General features: G+C 43.3%; 1 protein-coding gene across 3 annotated transcripts in view; it reads right to left on the reverse strand.

The window, feature by feature from the left end:
• DENND5B (DENN domain containing 5B) overlaps positions 1–23,738 on the reverse strand; it is a 203,312-nt gene extending 179,574 nt beyond the window's left edge. For 2 of the 3 annotated variants that reach the window (XM_025401853.1, XM_025401852.1), the window contains exon 1: positions 23,429–23,731. In XM_025401853.1, the coding sequence (XP_025257638.1) occupies positions 23,429–23,555 (127 nt within the window). In that variant the 5' untranslated portion in view covers positions 23,556–23,731. Of the gene's footprint in view, positions 1–23,428 lie in introns of all 3 variants that reach the window. The other variant, XM_025401854.1, reaches the window with a different exon arrangement.
• Between the last annotated feature and the right edge of the window lie 211 nt (positions 23,739–23,949).

Below are 23,949 nucleotides of genomic sequence, written 5' to 3' on the forward strand. Positions count from 1 at the left end.
GGTGGTACATGCCTGTAGTCCCAGCTATTTGGAAAGCTGAGGTGGGAGGATCACTTGAGCCCAGGAAATGGAGGCTGCAGTGAGCTGTGATAGCACCACTGCACTCCAGCCTGTGTGCCAGAGCAACACCTTGTCTCAAAAAAAAAGAAAACAAAGAAGTTGCCAAATTCAATTTACTTGTGCATCCTATCTTTCCCATCCATCCCCCATCTTCTTTACTCCCACCACTACTATTCTGATTTAGACCCTTTCCTTCTAATTTGTCTTATAGTAATAGCCTCCTGAGAGGTTACAGTGAGCCAAGATCGCGCCACTGCACTCCAGCCTGGGCAACTGAGTGAGACTGTGTCTAAAAAAAAAAAAAAAAAAAAAACACCTCCTAATTGGTTTCCCCACTTCAAATCTCATCCCAGTTTAATTCCATTCTATATCCTCCACCCAGAGTGATAGTCCTAAGGCTATGGTTTTGAGCAAGCCATTCCTTTGTTCAAAACCTTTAGGGTGATACATACCTGCAGTCCCAGCTACTTGGGAGGCTGAGGTGCGAGAACTGCTTGAGCCCAGGAGATAAAGGCTGCAGTGAGCTATGGCCTCACCACTGCATTCCAGCCTAGGCAACAGGGCAAGATTCCACCTCTTTAAACAACAACAACAACAACAAGTCACCTCTCAGTGGCTCTTTTCTGTTTTGGGGGGGTTGTTTGCTGTTGTTTTGTAGAGACAAGGTCTTGCTTTGTTGACCAGGCCAGTCATGAACTCCTGGGCTCAAGCCAAGCCATCCTCCTGCCTCCGCCTTCCGAAGTACTGGGATTACAGGTGTGAGCCACCACAACTGGCCTCTTTTCTGTCTTTCAGAGGGCGCTCATCTAGCATTCAACGAGTAGAGAACATAGGTTGAGCATCCCTAATCCAGAAATATGAAGTGCTCCAAAATCTGAAATTTTTTGACTGCCAATATGACACCACAAGTGGAAAATTCCATATCTGAACTAAAGTGATGGGTACACAAAATCATTTAAAATACTGTATAAAATTACCTTCAGGCTACATGAAAAAGGTACATATGAAATGTAAGTGAATTTCATGTTTAGACTTAGGTACCATCCTTAAGAAATCTCATTATGTATATGCAAATATTCCAAAATCTGAAAAAATACAAAATCCTAAATACTTTTGGTCTCAAATATTTTGGATAAGGGACGCTCAACTTGTATTGGGAATGCTTCCCAGCAGCCACCTCCCTCCCTCTTCTACTGTGAACTAGCTAGGTAGTTTTCATCCCAAATTAGTCTCAGCAATCAGTTTAATCCCATTTTACTTGCCACACTGATTTGTTAAAGGACAGGCCACAGCAAACACCCATATTTTTGTTTCCTGACAGGAGTGAAGGCTAGAGGAGGAAAGTTAAATTCTCTTCTAAGGAAGGTGTGATGTGCAAATACAAACTTAACTTCTGCTGCCACTTAACCACTCTGAGAGAAGCCACCTGAAGAGAAGTCAACACTGTGTAAAGGTTGCGCCTAAACAGCTGCAGTGAAATGGAGCTGGAGCCACATTCAAATTACACTCTGAACACATGGACCCCAAAAACTCCTTTTAAATTTTGTGAACCAGCCAAATTCCTTTATTTCCTCTTTGACCTATAAACCACAAGCATTCTAACTGATAGAGAACTCCAAAGGCTGATTCAATCTCTTTACCCAAGTCATCTCCCACCACTTCATAAAATGTTGAAGTGGGCTAATCTATATACCTCTTTTTTTTGGTCTGGTATGTTGCTCAGACTGGTCTTAAACTCCTGGGCTCAAGCAATCCTCCCACCTTAGCCTCCCAGGTAGCTGGGGTTACAGGTACATACATGCCACCACACCCAGCAACATTTTTTTTTTTTTTTTTTGGAGACGAGGGTCTTACTGTGTCACCCAGGCTGGAGTACAGTGGTGAAATCTTGGCTCACTGAAATCTCCACCTTCTGGGCTCAGGCCATCTTCCACCTCAGCCTACCAAGTAGCTGGGACCACAGGTGCATACTGCCACACCCAGCTAATTTTCTGTATTTTTGGTAGAGATGGAGTTTCACCACACTGCTCATGCTGGTCTCGAACTCCTGAGCTCAAGCAATTCACCTGCCTCTCAAAGTGCTCGGATTAAAGGTATGAGCCACCGCACCTGGCCCACATACCTCTTTTATGTGTGTAACATATACATCTGGCTCTGGAAACAAAAAGTAGGAGCAGTGAGCTGGGCATAAATAGACCTTCTTCTCCACAATTTGCTCTCTTACATTATTTTGTGACTGTGTTATATTATCCCCCCAAAATTTTAAAGAGCCAGTGCCAGCTGGGAGCAGTGGCTCATGCCTATAATCCCAGCACTTTGGGAGCCGGAGGCAGGCACATCACTTGAGGCCAGGAGTTTGAGACTACCCTGGCCAATGTGGTGAACTCCATCTCTATTAAAAATACACAAAAAAATTAGCCGAGTGTGGTGGTACATGCCTGTGATCCCAGCTACTCAGGAGGCTGAGGCAGTAGGATCGCTTGAGCCCAGGAGGCAGAGGTTGCAGTGAGCCATGACTGTGTCACTGCATTGCAGCCTGGGCAACAGAGTGAGACTCTGTCTCAAAAAAATAATAATAGCCAACGCCAGTCACAGTACACAGTACTTAGGAAAAACTAAAATTCATCTCAATTCAACTCATTCTAAAAGATAACCAAAAAATGGCTGGGCGTGGTGGCTCGGGCCTGTAATCCCAACACTTTGGGAGGCCGAGGCAGGCAGATCACGAGGTCAGGAGATTGAAACCATCCTGGTTAACACAACGAAACCTCATCTCTACTAAAAATACAAAAAATTAGCTGAGCATGGTGGCGGGCACCTGTAATCCCAGCTACTCAGGAGGCTGAGGCAGAAGAATCGCTGGAACCCGGGAGGTGGAGGTTGCACTGAGCTGAGATCACGATACTGCACTCCAGCCTAGGCGACAGAGCAATACTGTGTCTCAAAAAAAATAAAAAAATAAAAAAATAAAACCAAGAGAAAAAAATTATAAGCAATATCTCTCTGGATAAGAACTAATCAAAATTCTTTTTTTTTTTTTTTTTTTTTTGAGACAGAGTCTCGCTCTGTCTCCCAGGCTGGAGTGCAGTGGCGCGATCTCAGCTCACTGCAAGCTCCATCTCCCATGTTCACACCATTCTCCTGCCTCAGCCTCCAGAGTAGCTGGGACTACAGGCGCCCGCCACCACGTCCGGCTAATTTTTGTATTTTTAGTAAAGACAGGGTTTCACTGTGTTAGCCAGGATGATCTCGATCTCCTGACCTCAAGATCCGCCCGCCTCGGCCTCCCAAAATGCTGGGATTACAGGTGTGAGCCACCGCGCCCAGCCAAAATTCTATTTAAAAAAAAAAAAAAAAAGTTTTCTTTTTTAGGAGTTTGGTTTCATTTACTCAAAAAGATCTTAGTAATTTTTTTGGCACTGTCATTACTAACAAAAATCATATTCATTTTCAGTAAATTGATAGGTTTAAAGAAAATGAGAAATGCACATTTGTCCTTGCAGAAGGTTTTCCAATTACTGTAACTCCCTTCTCAGGTTATACCTTCTTAGGTTATCTTAAGGTCTTTGTTATTTGCTTGATTGGTTTAAACATTTGAAACTCACAGGTAGGTTTTGGCAGGAAAGTCATTTACAGAAAGAGTGAGAAATGTTACCTACCTTAGAGCAACACAAACTGAGAATTTTAAAAGCACCAACAGCCAAAATATAATAAGACAATCAAAAGATTGTCCCTGTTATTATTCTGCTGCATGAAAGGGGAAACTGCAGGCAATCTCTGCGTTCTCAGCTGCAAGTGCCAGCACTGATCATGAAATGTTTACCTAGCCCTTACTATGGGAGACAGGAAGGGGAGTTGTGAAGGACAAGTGTCAGATCCGCTGTTACTTCAAGACTCAGCCTCCCTGAAATATCACTCTTTCTTAGCAACCTGCAGGGAGACAACCAGACTTTTCCATAAGAGGTTTCTTATACCATATAAACATATTTCCATTCTACGTGACAACACACAATTCGGATCAGTAAGATAGAGATCAAGAGTTTATCTTGTCACTGAGTTGCCTCTTCTGCTAACTAGCTTCTTCCTGTCTTCCCATCTTATTTATCACTAGTGTTTTCCCCTTTCCATAATAGAAAAAAAGAATTTTAATAGATTATTTTAGCATTAAACTGAGATTCAAAGCTACTCTTTCTTTTCACATTTCACTTTACTGATTGTAGAAAGGATTTGAGTTTTAAAAAAAAAAAAAAACGTTGCAAGAACTATGATTTAATTTCTAGCTCTCAAAGTAAACACCTGAATTAGAAAACTCCATTTTATCCATTCACTCTTTTTTAGAAAAATAATTTAAAAGCCACAATCTTGTTTTGTTTTGTTTTGTTTTTTGAGACGGAGTTTCACTCGTTACCCAGGCTGGAGTGCAATAGCATGTTCTCGGCTCACCGCAACCTCCACCTCTCGGGTTCAAGCAATTCTCCTGCCTCAGCCTCCCGAGTAGCTGGCAAGCCACCATGCCCGGCTAATTTTTTTTGTATTTTTAGTAGAGACAAGGTTTCACCATGTTGGCTAGGCTGGTCTCGAACTCCTGACCTCAGGTGATCTGCCTGCCTTGGCCTCCTAAAGTGCTGGGATTACATGCATGAGCCACCATGCCAAGCCAAAAGCTGAAATTTTTTAAAAGCACATATTGCCAGGCTGGATGCAGTGGCTCACGCCTGTAATCCCAGCACTTTGGGAGGCTAATGTGGGTGGATCATGTGAGGTCGGGAATTCGAGACCAGCCTGACCAACATGGAAAAACCCCATCTCGACTAAAAATACATTAGCCAGGTGTGGTTGGCGCATGCCTGTAATCCCAGCTACCTGGGAGGCTGAGGCAGGAGAATCGCTTGAACCCGGGAGGCGGAGGTTGTGGTGAGCCGAGATCACGCCATTGCACTCCAGCCTAGGCAGCAAGAGAGAAACTCTGTTTCAAAAAAAAAAAAAGCACATACTGCCTTTTGTTATTTCAAACCAATCATTTTATTTATCCTTATTTATTGTTGAGTAGCAAGAATGCGCCACATAAACCACAGCCCTACAGCTTCATTGTTATAAATCTTTCTGATGGTGTGTAAAACAGACATTCCTCAGAAATTCCTATTAAAAATGTCTGAAACAGAGCAAACGCTTAATTTTCTGGATAATCTTGAAGACAGGATGTAAAACAATAACAAAATAAATATAAAATCCCCAAGCCCTTATTTTTGTCACTAATTTTACTCTTTCTCAAAAAAAACTCACATGAGTTATTAACACAAAGCCAGTGAAATCAGTCTCCTTTTCTCTGCCCTTGTTTCTCTTCCTACTCTATTTTAGGCATCTGAAAAAGTATCTAAAAAGTGTCTATTATAAGAAGGTTAAAGCACTGACTCTCTCTGAAAATAATCTCCCGCTCTTGTTTGACACCCTCTGAATCCAGATTTTAACTTCACATACCCAGAGACAACAAATAGGGAATAAAGAGTTGAATCTCTCTTGGATTTTCTTATTCTAGAAAGCTCTAATGGTTAGCCTCTCCCGAAATAAACCATTTTAGAAAACATAATTAAATAGATTTGGGGGACAGGAAAGCATTAAGGAAGAAAAAGACTTTTTAAAGAAAAAATATTTACGAAACTCATGCCAATTAAATCTGAGTGTTCTCTTTAATTCTAAGAGCATCTTTTAAAGAAGCTTAAAGCTTTATATGTTGCTGTGTAAGGGAACCTGAGCAGACTAGAGAAAAGCTCAAAGGCCTATCTATAATCCCATCACAAAGCGACAGGGTCAAAAGGCAGAGGTCAGGGAACAGGGTACAAGATAGTTCCCACACTTGAAAGAAAACTATATCTCATTTGTTCAGAGACATTAAAAAATATTCAATTGTGTTACTAAAATAATACGACAATTTATACGTTAAGTCCCAAGGCAAATTTGAATATTATGAAATAATGTACTTTTAAGAGCAAAAAATTTGTTACCTCTTCTACATTTGAAACAAAACACCAATCTCTTGCTCACACACATATGCCAGTGCTTCAACTGTCCCTCAAAGACTGATGTTCAGATAAAAGCTGTCACCTGATCTATTCAACAGAGTTCAATAAGGCACTGAAATAAATACTGAATGTGCATACATGTCAACAGACATTTCATATCTGGGCCTCTGCCGCATGATGATTCAACAAGGTATGTCTACTTCATGGCCTTAAGTTCACATTCAGAAAAAGCTAAATTTTTACTCTTGCTTACAGATTTCATTCCAGGGAAAAGTGAATGTAATTTTGCTCAACGGTCATTAAGCAGGCTCAACACTTGTGCAGGAGACTCTTATAATGACTCCATGACTCTTCAATCAGCAATTAAATCTACAGAAGCTCTGGGGTCTAGGGCATTTGCTGGCTATCCTTCTACTACTTCTCCTACTCTAACCACAAATTTTGTGTTCTAAGTGGCAGAGAGGGTGATAGAGGTATCAATGAGATAACTTACAGAGAATTTTGGCCAGGCACCGTGGTGCACGCCATTAGTCCCAGCTATCCCAGGAGGCTGAAGTGAGCTATGATGGCCTGTTAATAGCCACTGAGCTCCAGTCTGGGCAACACAGGGAGACTCCATCTCTTAAAAAAAAAAAAAGGCACAGTGGCTCATGCCTGAAATCCCAACACTGGGAGGCCAAGGTGGAAGAACCATGTGAGGCAAGGACCATTTGAGACCAGCCTGGACAACACAGTGAGATCTTATCTCTACAAAAAAATTTTAAAAAATTAGCCAGGTGTGGTGGCATGTGCCTGTGGTCCCAGCTACTCGGAAGACTGAGGCAGGAGAACCACTTGAGCCCTGGAGATAGAGGCTGCAGTGAGCCACGATCACACCACCGCACTCCAGCATGGGTGAGAGAGTGAGACCCTGTCTCTAAAAAACAATAATAAAAAAAAAATTAAAAGGGGGGTGGCCAGGCGCGGTGGCTCATACCTGTAATCCCAGCACTTTGAGAGGCCAAGGCGGGTGGAGCTCTTTAAGTCAGGAGTTCGAGACCAACCTGGGCACACGGCAAAACCCTGTCTCTACTAAAAATACAAAAGTTAGCCGGGCATGCTGGTGTGTGCCCGTAGTCCCAGCGACTTGGAAGGCTGAGGCAGAAGAATCGCTTGACCCTGGGAGGTGTAAGATGCAGTAAGCCAAGACTGCGCCACTGCACTCCAATCTGGGCGACAGAGCGAGACTCTGTCTCAAAATAAAAAATAAAAAAATAAAAGGGAGGTGGAGGGATTTCGGAATTTTGGAATCACCAGTATGGTTCTTACGTTTTTGTTTTCTACCAACTTCTATCTTCTCCATACACTCAATACTTTAATTATTTCCCTATTGGCCCCATCCACCAGAAACAAGATGATTTACAAGTGGTTCACTGTAAACGAGTCCTGTCAGTTCTTCGCTCTGAAGAATATACAAGATTTTACATTCTAGTACACACAGCTTTCATGTATTTAATTAAAATCAGATTGTAGCTAGAGCTGCCAATAAAAAAATGAAGCACTGCCAGACAGGAGTGAGAATAACCGAACAAAATAACCTATTTTCGCATAGCCACCTCAAGTACCAATGCCTTTGTTTTAATTAACTGAAATCACAGTCATTGTTCTAGTGAACAATGGCACAAAACAAGTGAAGTCTAGTGTGAAAGTTCATTTTCCTGGAGCTGAGCCAGAATATTTTGAAATCCTGAAAAAAGTTTATTTATTAAGAAAAAGCATACACTTGAGACAGGAGATAGGAAATAGTTTTAAACAATCTGTTATCTTATTACCCCGGCTATTTACATTTCCTTAAAAGTTAGAGTTGAAGTTGAGGATAACTTAACTAAAAATAAAAAACACTGTGGTTCTAAAAGTAAATCATCTACAAGCTTTAAACCTATAACCAGCCATAAATTCCTACTGCTCAATGTATTCTTATTAAAGTTAGTATCTCATTCTCATGGAATTCCAATTGATATGTTGGTGCTGATTCTTGTGACAAAGGAGGACTTCTACATCAGGGAATTACGTAAGAGTAGACTGTGACTACCCACTACCCCTTCAAAAACAATTCACATCTCTGCCCAAAGGAAACAATTCCTTTTTGCTATTTTAGTCCTGATCTACAGCAATAAAAAATTGATATAAATTTACTATCTAGAAAGAATACCGTTAGACTAGCAGATTGTCCTTGTTTTCTCAAAGGACCACAAGAGAAGGAAGAGGAAGAAAACTGAAGGGATACTGGAAATAAAAGGTACTAAACCTGAAAAGGTGTGAGATATAAGAAATTTCCCAGTTTCAGGCTGGATGTGGTGGCTCACACCTGTAATTCCAGCACTTTGGGAGGTCCAGGCAGGATCACTTGAGTCCAGGAGTTCGAGACAGCTTTTGCAACACAGTGTGACCCCATGTCTACAAAAAACTTAAAAATTAACCAGGCACATAGCAGGGCATGGTGGTACATGCCTGTAATCTCAGCTACTTGGGAGGCTGAGGCACGAGAATTACTTGAACACAAGAGGCGGAGGTTGCAGTGAGTCAAGATCATGCCACTGCACTCCAGCCTGGGTGACAAAGCAAGACTGTCTCAAAAAAAAGAAAGAAAGAAAAAAGTTAACCAGGCATGGTGGCATGTGCCTGTAGCCCCAGCTACTCAAGAGGCTGAAGTGGGAGGATTGCTTGAGCCTGGGAGGTTGAGGTTACAGTGAGCTATGACTGTGCCACTGCACTCTAGCCTGTGTGACACACTCTGTCTCCAAAAAAGAAAAAAGAATGAGGCCGGGCACAGGGGCTCACACCTATAATCCCAGCATTTTAAGAGGCCAAGGTGAGTAGATCATTTTGAGGTCAGGAGTTCCAGACCAGCCTGGCCAACATGGTGAAACTCTGTCTCCATTAAAAAATAAAAAAATTAGCCATGCATGGTGGCAGGCGCCTGTAATCCCAGCTAATCGGAAGGCTGGGGCAGGAGAATCGCTTGAACCCGGGAGACACAGTGTGTTGCAGTGAGCCGTGATCATGCCACTGCACTCCAGCCTGGGAGACAGACCGACACACCATCTCAAATAATAATAATAATAATGAAAGATAAGAAAGAGAAAGAAAGAAAAAGAGAAAGAGAAAAGAGAGAAAAGAAAAAAGAAAAAAAGAAATTTCCCAGTTTCTGCTAGAAATGAAGGTAACTGGAGGATTCAGACAGACATCTGAAAGTTTTTTTCAGGCCAGGTGTAGTGGCTCCCACCTGTAATTCCAGCATTTTTGTAGGATGAGGAGGGGGGATTACTTGAAGCCAGGAGTTCAAGACGAGCTTCAGCAATAATGCAAGAACCCATCTCTACAAAAAAAACTTTTTTTTTAATTAGCTGGTCATGGTGATGCACAGCTGTGGTCTCAGCTTCTCAGGAGGCTGAAGCAGGAGGATTACTTGAGCCCAGGAGTTTGGGAGATCAAGCCTGCAGTGAGCTATGATCACACCACTGCACTCCAGCCTGGAGAGCAGAGTGAGATCCTATTTCTAAAAAAAAGAAGGAGTTTTTTCACTATAAGGTTTTACATAATGACACAAGAACTTTTTTGTCAAAAGAATATTTCTTCTTCTACAGGTTTTTCTCAAAAAGGGACAACCAAAAGAGCAGTAACAGGTGGCATCATGAGGACAAAGGTGAAAATAACGGTGATCTTTGAAGAAGGGATTAGAGAAAAAAATACAAAAGCCTGGTCTATGAGCAATCTTGTGTCAAGCTATACTGAGGAATGAAGATGATCAGAAATTTACTTAATTTACATTATTACTTCTACATTGATGTTTTCTCAAACGATAGGATAATTTCCTGTTTAAATAAATGACAGAGTTTGTTGTACTAGAAAAGAGGAAGAAAAGGGAGGGGCAAGAAAATATAGTCTACAAAGCAGAAACCTGTATTCTCCAGGCATGGACAGGAAAAAATAAAGCAAAATTAAGTGGATTTTCATCAGAAGGTCTCTGGGAATCTATAAAAATAGATTTAAACTTAAAAATATCTTTAAACTGGGTTTCACAGTTTAAAATCTAGAGGTCCACAAACTATATTTAAGGATTCAGCACTTCAGTCTTCACAGCAGGACTGAATGAAAATATTCTACAGGGTCCGGCGTGGTGGCTCATGCCTGTAATCCTAAGCACTTTAGGAGGCCGAGGCGGACTGATAGCTTGAGCTCTGGAGTTTGAGATCAGCTTCGGCAACATAGTGAAACCCTGTCTCTTCAAAAAATACAAAAATTAGCCAGGCACGGTAACACACACCTATAGTGCCAGCTACTTCGGGGGCTGAGGCAGGAGTATTGCGTAAGCCCAGGAAGTGGAGACTGAAGTGAGCCAAGATCATGCCACTGCACTCCAGCCTGGGGGACAAAAAACTTAAAAATTAACCAGGCACATAGCAGGGCATGGTGGTACATGCCTGTAATCTCAGCTACTTGGGAGGCTGAGGCACGAGAATTACTTGAACGCAAGAGGCGGAGGTTGCAGTGAGTCAAGATCATGCCACTGCACTCCAGCCTGGGTGACAGAGCAAGACTGTCTCAAAAAAAAGAAAGAAAGAAAAAAGTTAACCAGGCATGGTGGCATGTGCCTGTAGTCCCAGCTACTCAAGAGGCTGAAGTGGGAGGACTGCTTGTCTCAAAAAAAAAAAAAAAAAAAAATTCTACAACCCTAACATTATTAATTCCATCACGTTTTTGTTTGTTTGTTTTTAGCACACATCACCTTTTGGATCTTTTTTTATTGTAATCTATAAATGCTCTTTCCAAAATACTGTCACATTGTAAAAACAATCCAGCTCAGCAAAAGTGTTGAGAAACACATTCCCAAGGGTATCCTCAGATAATGCACAAAATAGTTTTCTAGAGGAAAGTAAAGCAAACAAACTGACTACTTCTGCAGTGATATTCCTAAAGGCTTTATTAATATGTGGAAACTATTCATAACTCATCAGTAACAGTAGCTTACCAGTAGCATAAAACAGATTTCCCATTATGTATGGGGCTATGTACAATTAGTGGTTTGATGCATACAATGCCACCTTTCTCTCCCATTCAATAAAAGCACATAGGAATGGAACTGAATAAAAATGATACCATTAGAGGGAAGAACTTGAATCCATTCCACTTATTTTAAAATATATATCGTAACCTCAGTATGTCTGCTATTGTTAGTAATTACTTGTGACCTACCTCATGAATGGTAGGCCCATTAATGTGTCACCAACCAGCAGTTGAGGACAGCTGGTCTGAAGGGGCAGCAGGGCATAGGAAAAAGGGCTAGTTTGCAGCCAGACACCTTGGGATGGAATCCGAGCTACAGCCTTTCCTGTCTTTGGGCAACTCACTGAATGTCACCCTTCTCATCTACCAAATGAGAAAAGTAATACTTTCAAGTTATTGTGAGAATTAGTGTTTATAAATCACCAACCACAGTTCATGCTTCATAAATGTTAGCTATTTTCATAGCTTCATAGTATAAGGGTGACTTCCTGGGATTATTTCTGACTTAATAATGCTAGCACATATCTTTGAAAGTCATTTTAAAAAAGCATTATTTCAAAATTAGCTTTCTGCAGTGATATACACCCGTTTTTATCAGAAAATAAAAAGTAACCCAAGAAACCCATGTTAGTAAAAACAGTTACAATATTTAATTTCAAATAAAGTTAGTAAAGTCATAGATGCTCGGAAAAGGTGCAGAACATCTGAGAAAGCCAATCCTCCAGCCTCTTCTATCCTCAGGATGTGCTGTCTCAGCAACAGATAAAATACTAACACTTTCATTCCTAGAATTCTCAGTTCTTACCTCGTCACACTCAACCAGCCATCCCCGCATTTTGTTTGAAAAGTAATGGAGGCCAGGCGCAGTGGCTCACGCCTGTAATCCCAGCACTTTGGGTAGCTGAGGAGTATGAATCACCTGAGGTCAGAAGTCTGAGGCCAGCCTGGCCAACAAGGTGAAACCCCTTCTCTACTAAAAATACAAAAATTAGCCAGGCGTGGTGGTGAGTGCCTGTAGTCCCAGCTACTTGGGAGGGTGAGGCAGGAGAATCACCTGAATTCAGGAGGCAGATACTGCAGTGAGGCGAGATCGCGCCACAGCACTCCAGCCTGGGTTGCTGTTGTTGTTTTGAGACAGAGCGAGATTCTGCGAAAGAAAAAAGGAGAAAGAGGGGAGGGGAAGGGAAGGGAAAGGGGAAGGGAAAGGGGAAGGGGAAGGGGAAAGGGAAGGGAAGGGACAGAGAGGAAGATGGAAGGAAGGAAGGAAGGAAGGAAGGAAGGAAGGAAGGAAGGAAGGAAGGAAGGAAGGAAGGAAGGANAAGGAAGGAAGGAAGGAAGGAAGGAAGGAAGGAAGGAAGGAAGGAAGGAAGGAAGGAGAGAAAGAGAGAGAGAAAGTAATGGGGAAAGACAGTCCCATTTAATCCCATACATAGGATTAAACTTTATAGAAACAAAGAGAACTGTACTGGCTGACTGTGCCCAAAGCTGATGTAGGTGCCATGAAGAACAAATCTGTATATGCAGTTTCCTAAGATACTCCTTTAAAACCACAACTGAAGCTACAAGTGCTCTTTAGTACAACCACTTTCTGAAATTTCATAAACACTATCCATCGTTTATGTGCTCAACACTTGACACTAGTTTATAAATAAATAAGACATGTTTGCTTAAAAAAAATCAAAGCCTTGTTGGTACCTGCATGCTTGCTTGCATATAACTGGTTAAAAAAAAAAAAAGGTTAATTTTATTTACCGTATCTTATTTAAAGAGGGAAGGAATAGGCTAATATATTTTGTAGTTAGCTCTTCACAAAGTTGTTAGATATCTTTTTTAAAAAGTCATTTACCCATTCTCTTGCTTTTTCATCAATCTCAAGTTTCCCATTTTTAAGGAAACTCTAGCTTCCATTTTAGGGTTTTTATTTATTTTATTTTATTTTTAATTTTTGAGACAGGGTCTCATTCTGTTACCCAGGCTGGAGTGCAGTAGTGCAATCTCAGCTCACTGCAACCTTGACATCTTGGATTCAAGCGATTCTCGTGCCTCAGCCTCCCGAGTAGTTGGGATTACTGGCAAACCCCACCACGTCCAGCTAATTTTTGTATTTCTAGCAGAGACGGAGTTCCGCCACCTTGGTGAGCATGCTCACAAACTCCTGACCTCAAGTGATCCACCCATCTTGGCCACCCAAAGTGCTGGGATTACAGGGGTAAGCCACCGCACCTGGCCCATTTTAGCGATTTTAAAACCCACACATAGGCCAGGCATAGTGGTAATCCCAGCACTTTGAGAGGCCAAGATGGGCAGATCCCTTGAGCCCAGGAGTTCAAGACCACCCTGGGCAACACAGATCCCATCTCTACAAAAAAAGATTTTTTTTAATTAGTCAGGCATGGTGGTGTACACCTATAGTCCCAGCTACTTGGGAGGCTGAGGTAGGAGGATCACTTGAGCCTAGGAGGTTGAGGCTGCAGTGAGCTGTGATCGCAGTACTGCACTCCAGCCTGGGCAACAGAGCAAGATCCTGTCTCATTCTTGTTATAAATAAACAAATAAATGTAATATTTTTTGTTATAAACAAATATCTACAAGTTTGAACCTTATTCTAAATACAAAGGAAGTTATTAGAGAATTTTAAGTAGAAAAATATTATTCTAAGATCTCACTGACTATTATTTGGGAACTGGCAGTGTCATCCATACTACAGTAATAATCTAGAGATTAGCATGGTAATTTCAAACAGGAACCCCTGGGTCCTTAAAAGTCCATGAAGATAATAATTGGGAGTCCATTAATTGACATTAAGATTTCAAAATTCTTCTTAAAAATTGTAGCTTTCGGCCAGGCACAACGGCTCACGCCTGTAATCCCAGCACAGAGGCAGGCAGATCACCTGAGGTCGGGAGATCGAGACCAGCCTGAACAACATGGTGAAACCTCCATCTCTACTAAAAATACAAAAATTAGTGGGGCGTGGTGGCACATGCCTGTAATCCCAGCTACTCGGGAAGCTGAGGCAGGAGAATCACTTGAACCTGGGAGGCGGAGGCTGCGGTGAGCCGAGATCACACCATTGCACTCCAGCCCGGGCAATAAGAGCGAAACTGTCTCAAAAAAAAAAAAAAAGTAGCTTTCCTGGAAAGAGAACAGTATAAACTAACTGATTTTCTCCCTTTCCTGATGGCTGATTTTGTAATTCCTTAATTGCTCCTCATGTGGTACAGTTATCCTTCAGTATCTGTGTGGGATTGTTTTCAAGACTCCCAAGATGCTTGAGCCCCCTACATAAAATGGTGTAGTATATACAGATAACACAAGCACATTCTCCCGTACACTTCAAATAATCTCCAGGTTAGTTACAATACTTAATACGACGCAAATTCCATGTAAATGGTTGTTATGCTGTATTGTTTAAGGAACAATAGCAAATGCAAAAAACTTGTACATGTTCAGTACAAATGCAACCACCATTTTTGGTTTTTATTTTTTTGGAACACTGTATTTTCAATTTGATGACGGTCGAACCCACAGATGTGGGACCCACACATGGAGGGCTGACTATACATGTGGTATGTACTGGTCCTCTTGTTCTATGACATTTAGGATTTTTTTTTTTTTTTTATGGATAAACTTAGTTTTTTTACTCAAAAACAATTTCAGGCCCCAAGGGTGGTAGTTAGAAATCATTCATCTCATTTAACCCTTTTCAAGACAGACAAGAACACTGATGCCTGCAGCTGTCATAAGTGACAGGCCAGGACTGGAATCTCAGCTTCTGACTGTGCATCTAGCTCTAATTGCTGTACTCACTGCCCTGCCAGCTATGGTTTCACAAGCATTCATACATTCCTTTAAAAAACTATAAACTCACCTAATAACAAATTATTTATGCTAAGAAATAATAAAACCCAGTAAGAAGAGCAAGAGTTTTTTTAAAAAGTTAAAATTTCATAGTAAAAGCCTTTATATAGTAACATCTTATCTTTAAAAATATTCATTGACAAAAGCAAAAATATCATTAAATATATACTCTTCTAACTCCCTGATGAATGAATGAAGAAATGCATGCAAGAGAAATTACTAGTGCTAACTAAAGAAGAAACAAGCTAGGTCAGGTCATAAACGTCATAAAGGCCCAGTAGTGTCGCCTTTAGTATCTTTACCATATAGAGGAATAAAAAAATAATTTCATTTGATGATAAGGTTACCCATTTGGGATCTGTATACTGGTAGATTTTACAATCTGTATGATACAGCATATGTTACTAGGAAGACAGCAAATACACTGGTTATGGGTATGGATGAATTACATCAAGCAGACATTCAATCTAGGCTGCTTTCTTATTATATGAACTGGAGTAAAGTACTTAAATTCTCTAGACTCAGTTTCCTCCTGTGTACAAAAGAGAAAACAGGGCCGGGCGCGGTGGCTCACGCCTGTAATCCCAGCACTTTGGGAGGCCGAGGCGGGTGGATCACAAGGTCAGGAGATCGAGACCATGGTGAAACCCCGTCTCTACTAAAAATAGAAAAAATTAGCCGGGCGCAGTGGCGGGCGCCTGTAGTCCCAGCTACTCGGGAGGCTGAAGCAGGAGAATGGCGTGAACCCGGGAGGCGGAGCTTGCAGTGAGCCGAGATTGCGCCACTGCACTCCAGCCTGGGCGACAGAGCAAGACTCCGTCTCAAAAAAAAAAAAAAAAAAAAGAGAAAACAGGCCGGGTGCAGTGGCTCACACCTGTAATCCCAGCACTTTGGGAGGCCAAGGTGGGCGGATCACAAGGTCAGGAGTTTTAGACCAGCCTGACCAACAACATGGTGAAACCCCATCTCTACTAAAAGTACAAAAAGTAGCCAGGCGTGGTGGTGCGTGCCTTAAACCCAGCTACTCAGGAGGCTAAGGCAGGAGAATCGCTTGAACCTGGGAGGCACAGGTTGCAGTGAACAGAGATCACACCACTGCACTCCAGCCTGGGCAACAGAGTGAGACTCAGCCTTTAAAAAAAAAAAAAAAAAAAAAGAGAGAGATGGGCCGGGCATGGCGGCTCACGCCTGTAATCCCAGCACTTTGGGAGTCCGAGGTGGGCGGATCACGAGGTCAGGAGATCGAGACCATCCTGGCTAACATGGTGAAACTCCGTCTCTACTAAAACACACAAAAAAATTAGCCAGGCGTGGTGGTGGGCGCCTGTAGTCCCAGCTACGCAGGAGGCTGAGGCAGGAGAGTGGCGTGAACCCCGGAGGCAGAGCTTGCAGTGAGCCAAGATCGCGCCACTGCACTCCAGCCTGGTCGACAGAGTGAGACTCCGTCAAAAAAAAAAAAAAAAAAAAAAAAACGAGAGAAAAAACAATGCCCCTAAGGTTGTTGTCTGGACTGAATGAGGTAATGACTACGAAGAATTTAGCACAGTGGCTGGGTGCGGTAGCTCACGTCTGTAATCCTAGCACTTTGGGAGGCCAAGGCAAGCAGATCACCTGAGGTCAGGAGTTCAAGACCAATCTGGCCAACATGATGAAACCCCATCTCTACCAAAAAATACAAAAATTAGCCGGGCATGGTGTCATGCACCTGTAGTCCCAGCTACTCGGGAGGTTGAGGCACAAGAATTGCTTAAACCTGGGAGGCGGAGGTTGCAGTGAACCGAGATCACACCACTGCACTCCAGCCTGAGCAACAGAGCAAGACTGTGTCTCAAAAACAAACAAACAAACAAACAAACAAACAACAAGAATTTAGCACAGTGTCTGGCATGTGGAAAGCACTATAAATATGTTAGCTATTTTACTATTACTATTTCATCATAGATTCTTACAGAACAGAGACCATCACCTATGTATGTAGTCCAGAATCTAACACACTGTAAGCACTTAACATTAAATAATCCAAAATATAATAGTTAGTTATGGTTTTACCAAAAACAAAATTTAGGTCATTATTAAACAAAAATGCTAAGGATCAGGCATATGGTACACATTTCCTAAAGCGTCCTGTATAGAACCATCTCCACCATTCAGTAAATTATAGAAGAGGAAAATGTTTTCTCCATATGAAGCTTTACGGAAATCATGACTAACAAAGCATTGTATTCTAGATATTTACTTTTATTACTCTGAAAGTATCTGTGACCAACAGTGGAAATACAAGGAAAAGGATGTGCACAGGAATTTCAGGACAGTCTGTCTTAACACCTTAGCAGCAAACAGAACTTGTACTCCTTCAGGTTCCTTTCTCTCTCCCTGTCCTCTTTTCTTTTCCTTTCTCTCCTCCCACAAAGACACTATTTGTCTCACCCTCTTCCCCTCTCTTGTCTTCCCAGTTGTCTATGCTGGTGTGTCCTGCATTAACAAAATGTGCCATAAGCCTGAGCCTTGGGGTTATCATAAAGAATTTAGCGTCACTCACTTTTGGGCCAATTTCACTATAAAGAGTTTCATTTCCAGTAGATTTCCAAAACTGAGTGATCATTATACCACAGCGTCTTAGTCTGTTTTCGTGTTGCTATAAAGAAATACCTGAGGCTGGGTAGTCTATAAAGAAATGGCTCAGCCAGGCATGGTGGCTCACTGCCTATAATCTCAGCACTTTGGGAGGCCAAGGAGGGGCGGACTGCTTGAGCTCAGGAGTTTGAGATTAGCCTGGGCAACATCTTTGTACAGATGGCAAAACCCCACCTCTACAAAAAATACAAAAATTAGCCAGGCATGGTGGCACACGCCTGTGTTCCCAGCTACTAGGGATACTGAGGTGAAGGACTGCTTGAGCCCAAGGAGATTGAGACTGCAATGAGCCAAGATTGCACCACTGCACTCCAGCCTGGGTAACAGCGGAGGCTCTGTCCCCCACTCCCGCCCCTCCCCTCTCCCAGAAAAAAAAAGAAAGAAAGAGAAAGAGAGAAAAAAGAAATAGTTTGCGGTTCTACTACGCCAAAGGCATGGCACCAGCATCTGCTTCTGGTGATGGCTTCAGGCTGCTTCCTCTCATGGCAGAAGGCTAAGCGATTAACGATCACATAGCAAGAGAGAGGAAAAAAGAGGGTAAGGGAGGGGTGCCAGACTCTTTTTAACAACTAGCTCTTCAGGGAACTCACAGAGGGAGAACTCACTCATTACCTCCAGGAGGGCACCAAGCCATCAATGAGGCATCTGCCCCTATAACCCAAAGATCTCCCAATAAGCCCCACTTCCAACTTTAGGAATCAAATTTCAACATGAGGTTTGGGGACAAAGAGTCAAACTAGCACACAGCAACCAGATCTTGAATCTTCTCTGGCCTCATTAAAATGAAGGCTGATCCCTGTACTACTCCTTCCCCAGCCCCCGAGCTACCCGGGGCAGACCTTCCAAACTCCCAGGAATCTACTGTGAGCCTAGGATGTCAACAAAGCTAACAACTGACACAGTACCAATGGTATTTGCATCAGGGTAGCTTCTATTCCACCTAAGCCTATACACCCAGCCACTGTTTTCAAAAGACACACTTCAGCACAGTCTTGACTATGACATTCAGTCTGGAATAAGGGCAATCCTGAAATGCTTGTTGAATGAGTCAAGCTCATCTTTTTTCTGAGCTTAAATAGAATAACTACGGAGCATAGTGCACTGGAACCACCAGGCACTAGTCAGGTGTCTACTGCTGATCAAATGTAATCTGAGAGGGCCCTTAATCTCTGAGCCTCAGTTTCTTTACCGTAAATATGTTTACGGTCCCTTCAAGAACTAATGTGACATGATATTCTGTCAGTCTCGACTAAATTTTATACTTATTTGAATTCAGATCATGGTCTCCACTGTCTCTACGCTCTTTTGAAAACCACACCCAACACAACCAAAGCTAAAAATAGCTGCAGATCTATTTTAGAAAAGATCTAAACAAAGCTCTATGGCAGAGAGCTCATCTATCAGACTTCAACAACTATTAGGAGGGCTGAATCCAGACTACCAAGGGAACACTAAGAATATTCTGGTCATCACATAATTTATAGACTCATATGTAAACTTATATTCATTCCCTTATTAAACACTGTGTACTGTATATAAGACACTATGAAAGAGACAAAGTCCCTGCTCTCTTAGAGGGCCTGTATATTTATGTCACTTAATAAAGGCCTTATCATGTCCTTCATTTTCCCATTGCTCAAAAGATTGCTGTAAATTAAGCCATGTGTATTCCTATAGCCAGGTTTTAAAGGAAATAAGAGCTATAAAATAAGATTTCAAAATGATGTCTGCCTTCCCTGACATTAACTAATTGCATGATTTACCTCCATTTATACCTCCTTTCTTCTATATGCAATAAAGAATTCCGCTTTGAAACTTTTTCCTTATCTTTAATATTTAAAGGAAATTTAAACATTTCTCCCAAAGGATATTTTGTTTATGGACAAAGTGCCTCTTGAAAATATACAATGAGTAGGAGAAGCACAACAACTAAGATGTGGTACAGAAAGGACAACAGGTAATATGAGTATATCAGTATATACATGTGGACATCACCATAAAGTTTCTAAGTCCTCCATTTTAAAATATATTTTTATGTATATAGTTTAATTATTTTCAGCTATTAAGAGATCTATGTATTTGAGATGAAAGAAGTCTTTTCCATTGCTGTTTAAGCTGGGTTTTACTAGGAGTGTCTAAAAACTATTTGAAGCCTTGATAAGTTTTATTATAAGGTCTTAGTCTATTTAACTGTTATTGTCTTTACTTTGATTTCAATGTCCCACCACCTGCAGTGTGAATTCTAGGAACATGCATATGTTAAGAAAGTCTATGAAGCAAACTGGTAGAATTTATGTTTAATAGAAGTCAATTAAGACCTTCTAGAGGCAGGGTGACAACTTGCGAAGAAAGTGTGATAAAGACAGATCAGCTCCAGCAAGGCAAAATAGAAACTTAACTATCATTAACTTTGAAATTAATGCAGCAAAACAGAAACCACCTTCTGGCTCATTTGCCTAACACAGTTTCATGATCCCCAAATGTTGCTCTACAGAAATAGTCAAGAAAATTCCTAGTTGAGAACATGATACGACATTCTTCTGTTTTCCTGCCATGTCACTATCCATACTCCTCAATCTCCGCAGTTGTCTCCTCCTCATTCTCCCCACCTATGCATGCTAGAATGGCCCCAGGGCTCAACCATTTGAGTGTCCTCCTCTCTTTTCTATCTATACTCAACCCTCAAGTAATTTCATCTAATTTCATGGCGTTAAATTTATACCTACAGTCCAGATCTTCCCCCAAGAGATGTCTTGTCTATGTGACATCTCCATTTGAACACCTAATGGACACCTCCAACTTAACACATCCAAAACTGAACTGATTTCCAGGCTGATTCTCCACCAGTCTTCCTATTTCAGGAGAGAAGCTTACAACTGTTCAGTCCAAAAATCTTGGAATCATCTTTGATCACTTTCTTTCAATATGACTACCATATTCATAGATTTCATACATATTCATACAAATCATCAGCAAATCTCATTGGGTCAACCTTCAACATCTATCTAGAATCTGAGTCCTTCCTGCCACTTCACCAAGCCAACAACATCTCTCACCACAAACACCTTTTTTTTTTTTTTTGAGACAGAGTCTCCCTCTGTTGCCCAGGCTGGAGTTCACTGGCACAATCTCAGTTCACTGCAACCTCCACCTCCTGGGTTCAAGTGATCCTCCTGCCTCAGTCTCCGGAGTAACTGGGATACTGGACTCCTTGCTGTTACCAGTACAAACTAGGGACTGTCCCACTCAGGGTCTTCGCACTTGCTGTTTCTTCTGCCTGCAATGCTGTGCCTCCAGGTGATCTATCTGGCCTGCTTCCTCACCTCCTTCAAGGCTCTGTTCAAATGTCACCCTCCCTGTGAGGACTTCCCTAAACCATCTTATTTAAAATCACAACCCCACCATCCTACCACTCTGCTGGCATGTCCCTAAATCTACTCCCCTGCTTTATTTTTCCTCATAGCACTTATTAACATCTGGAGAACTATATACAGTCAGCACTTCATGTGGACTCCGCATCCACAGATTCAACCAAGCACAGATTGAAAATGTAGTTAGCCCTACAATAGCTGCATCTGTAGTGAACATGCACAGACTTTTTTTCTTGTCATCATTTCCTAAACAATACAGTATAACAACTATTTACATAACATTACAATGTTAATAGGTATTATAAGTAATCTAGAGATGACAAAGTGTATAGGAAAATATTCATAGGTTATATATGCTACACCATTTTATTATAAGAGAGTTGAGCATCCGATGATTTTGGTGTGGGGGACACTCTAGAATCCATCACCCATGGTTACAGAGAGATTATTGTATTTTCATTATCTCTTTACACTAGAACGTATGCTCCATGATGGCAGGGATTTCTGACTGCTTTCCTCACAGCTGTCCCCAGTGCCTAAAAAACCGACTACAGATAGACGCTTTCAAAACTGTTAGATGAATGATACCGAAATATTACCAGGCAAAATACATTATTACCTGATTACATTAAATATTATGAGAAGCAGAAATCCCAATCACCCACACTCACAGTTTTGCAAAAAGCGACATCAGAGTTTGTTTCTTAAAAATGCATTAAAGTCTGATGGTATTGTTAACGTCATTCTCACTGTGCCTAAAGAGTCCTAGGTCACACCTAAAAGGTACTGTTTTAGCTTCAGGAAGCAAATGGAGAAGAAAAAATACAGGCTTTTTTCCTTTCATCAGTCATCACTGACAGAAGGCCTCCAAGTGACTCTGGTGCCACAAATGTTTAGGATCTTTAGGGAAGAAAGGAGTCTAGAAAAATAAGAATATTCCTTCACCAAGTTTGAGAAGAATCTCCCCTAATCTCTCTGCAGACATTTTTTCTTCATATCCTTTGACAAAGCCATTCTTAAGATGTACATGAAATCTTAGTTGAAGAAACAATGTGATTACATAATTACACATACAGAAAAACCTGGTATTCTATTAGTTCTCCAAAATTTAAAACTAGACTTACAGTTTTTGTTGAAAATGTTTTGTGTTTCTACCTCCAAAGAATATGAAAAAAAGAAAATGTTTTGCTGTGAAGCTGAGTTAAGAAAAAAAGGTAGCCAAGACGTGGGTTGATCGGACTGTATTTTAAGGCTTAACAGTTTTGTTTACTATTGTTTATTATTTAATATATTCTTCCCAGTCTCCCCACCCCCACCAAAGGAAAAGCGAAAAATTTACGTTGGTGCAATCAATAAGGAATTATCTGTCCTAAGGAAATTGTTCTGAAAGGCTATGGACCTAAGTCTTTAACACTGACACAAAGTTCAGGCGGTAGATGTCACTTCTCTCACCCATTTAACGACAACAACATATCAAGATTCAGATCCCGCGGAGGCAAGCGGAAAGGAACATGGGTGAAAAATGAAATCAGTCGTTTATCCCCGGCCTCCTCTCGACACTGCGCACTCCGCCGCCCCCCCATTGCCCTTTAACGGCCCCTTTTCCCCGCATCGTTTCCCCAACACAGCCCCGCACTGCGCCATCAAATGAATCAAGCAGAGGGACCGGTACCCCTCCGGGAAAACCAGGCACTAACACACGGTGCACCCAAGTGAGTTTAAACTCGGGAACAGTGTAGGCAGTGTCAACAAAGCGCGGTGCTGGATCCCGAGCGTCCAAAGGTCCCCGTCAGCTCCCAGACGCGGCCAAATCCACAGGATTCCAAAAGGTGACTTGGCCGGCACCGCAGAGCGGGAGGCGGCGCAGAGGGCAGAGTCCAGGATGAAGTCCGACCGGCCTCCGCCCCGCGCTCGCACCGCACGGCCACCGGCGCCTCCGCGGACTCTACCCCCGCGGCAGCCGAGCTGAGTCCGACTCCCCCTCCCCCAAGAGGCCCGAGAGCGGCGTCACGTGCGGGGCCGAAACTTCGCGGCCGGGGCTGGGAGGCCGGCGGGTGGGAGGCAGGCACGGCGGCCGGGGGGCAACCCGCGCTCCCGGTGAGTCACTGGCCGCCTCCGCGTGCGGCTGCGGGCGAAGGGGCCGACGCACCAGGCGGGGACCATGCCCTTGGGGCCACCCCCGCGCCCGTTATTAATAACCCAGCGCCCGGAGGCGAAAGCCCGGGTGGGCGCAGCCGCACAGCCCGCACGCGGAATAAATAACAATGTCATTAAATCGCGCCCGAGCGCCCGTTCGGCCAGAGAGAGGCGGGGGGACGCCGCTGGGAGCTGACTTTGTCTGGCGCCCGCACCCCGCCTCCCGCGCGTCCCCGCAGCGTCCCCCGCGCCCCTGAGGGAACCCAGAGCCGCCTGAGGGAACCCAAGCCCTAGCCTTACCCGCCAGCTCGTCAGGCTCCAGCCCGCTGTCCGCGTCGATCCCGCACAGCACGAAGTAGTGCGCGAAGCGGCAGGCGGCCGGGGAGGAGCCCGAGCCCGGGCCGGGCGCCGCGCCGCTCCCGCTCATCCCGGCCGCGCTGCTCTAGTGGCCGCCGCCGCCGCCCGGGAAGGCTTTCTGTGGAGGCTGCCTCCACCGCTCCGGCTGTGGTATCTGCGCCCGCCCTAGGGCGACACTGGCGCGCCCATGGCCGCGCAGCCGCCTCTCGCCGCCGCAGCCTGCCTCCTCGCTCGGCGCGGGGGAAGCGGCCGCGGGCTCGCGCGCGGCGGGTCCGGAGCCCGGCCAGGTGGGGGAGGGGCGCGGGGGGAGTGTCGGCCTGAGAGGTCCGCGCCGCCGCAGCTGCGCTCGCGAGCTGAGAGCCGCCGCGTCTGGCGCCCGCGGGTCAGCTGAGCGGCGCTCGGGCTGTGGGAGCGCGGGGCAGGCGGGGGGACCGGGGCTCGGCGCGTGCAACGGTGAGGGGTGG

Source organism: Theropithecus gelada, chromosome 11 (genome assembly GCF_003255815.1).
Source record: "Theropithecus gelada isolate Dixy chromosome 11, Tgel_1.0, whole genome shotgun sequence".
In the NCBI taxonomy this organism is placed as follows: domain Eukaryota; kingdom Metazoa; phylum Chordata; class Mammalia; order Primates; family Cercopithecidae; genus Theropithecus; species Theropithecus gelada.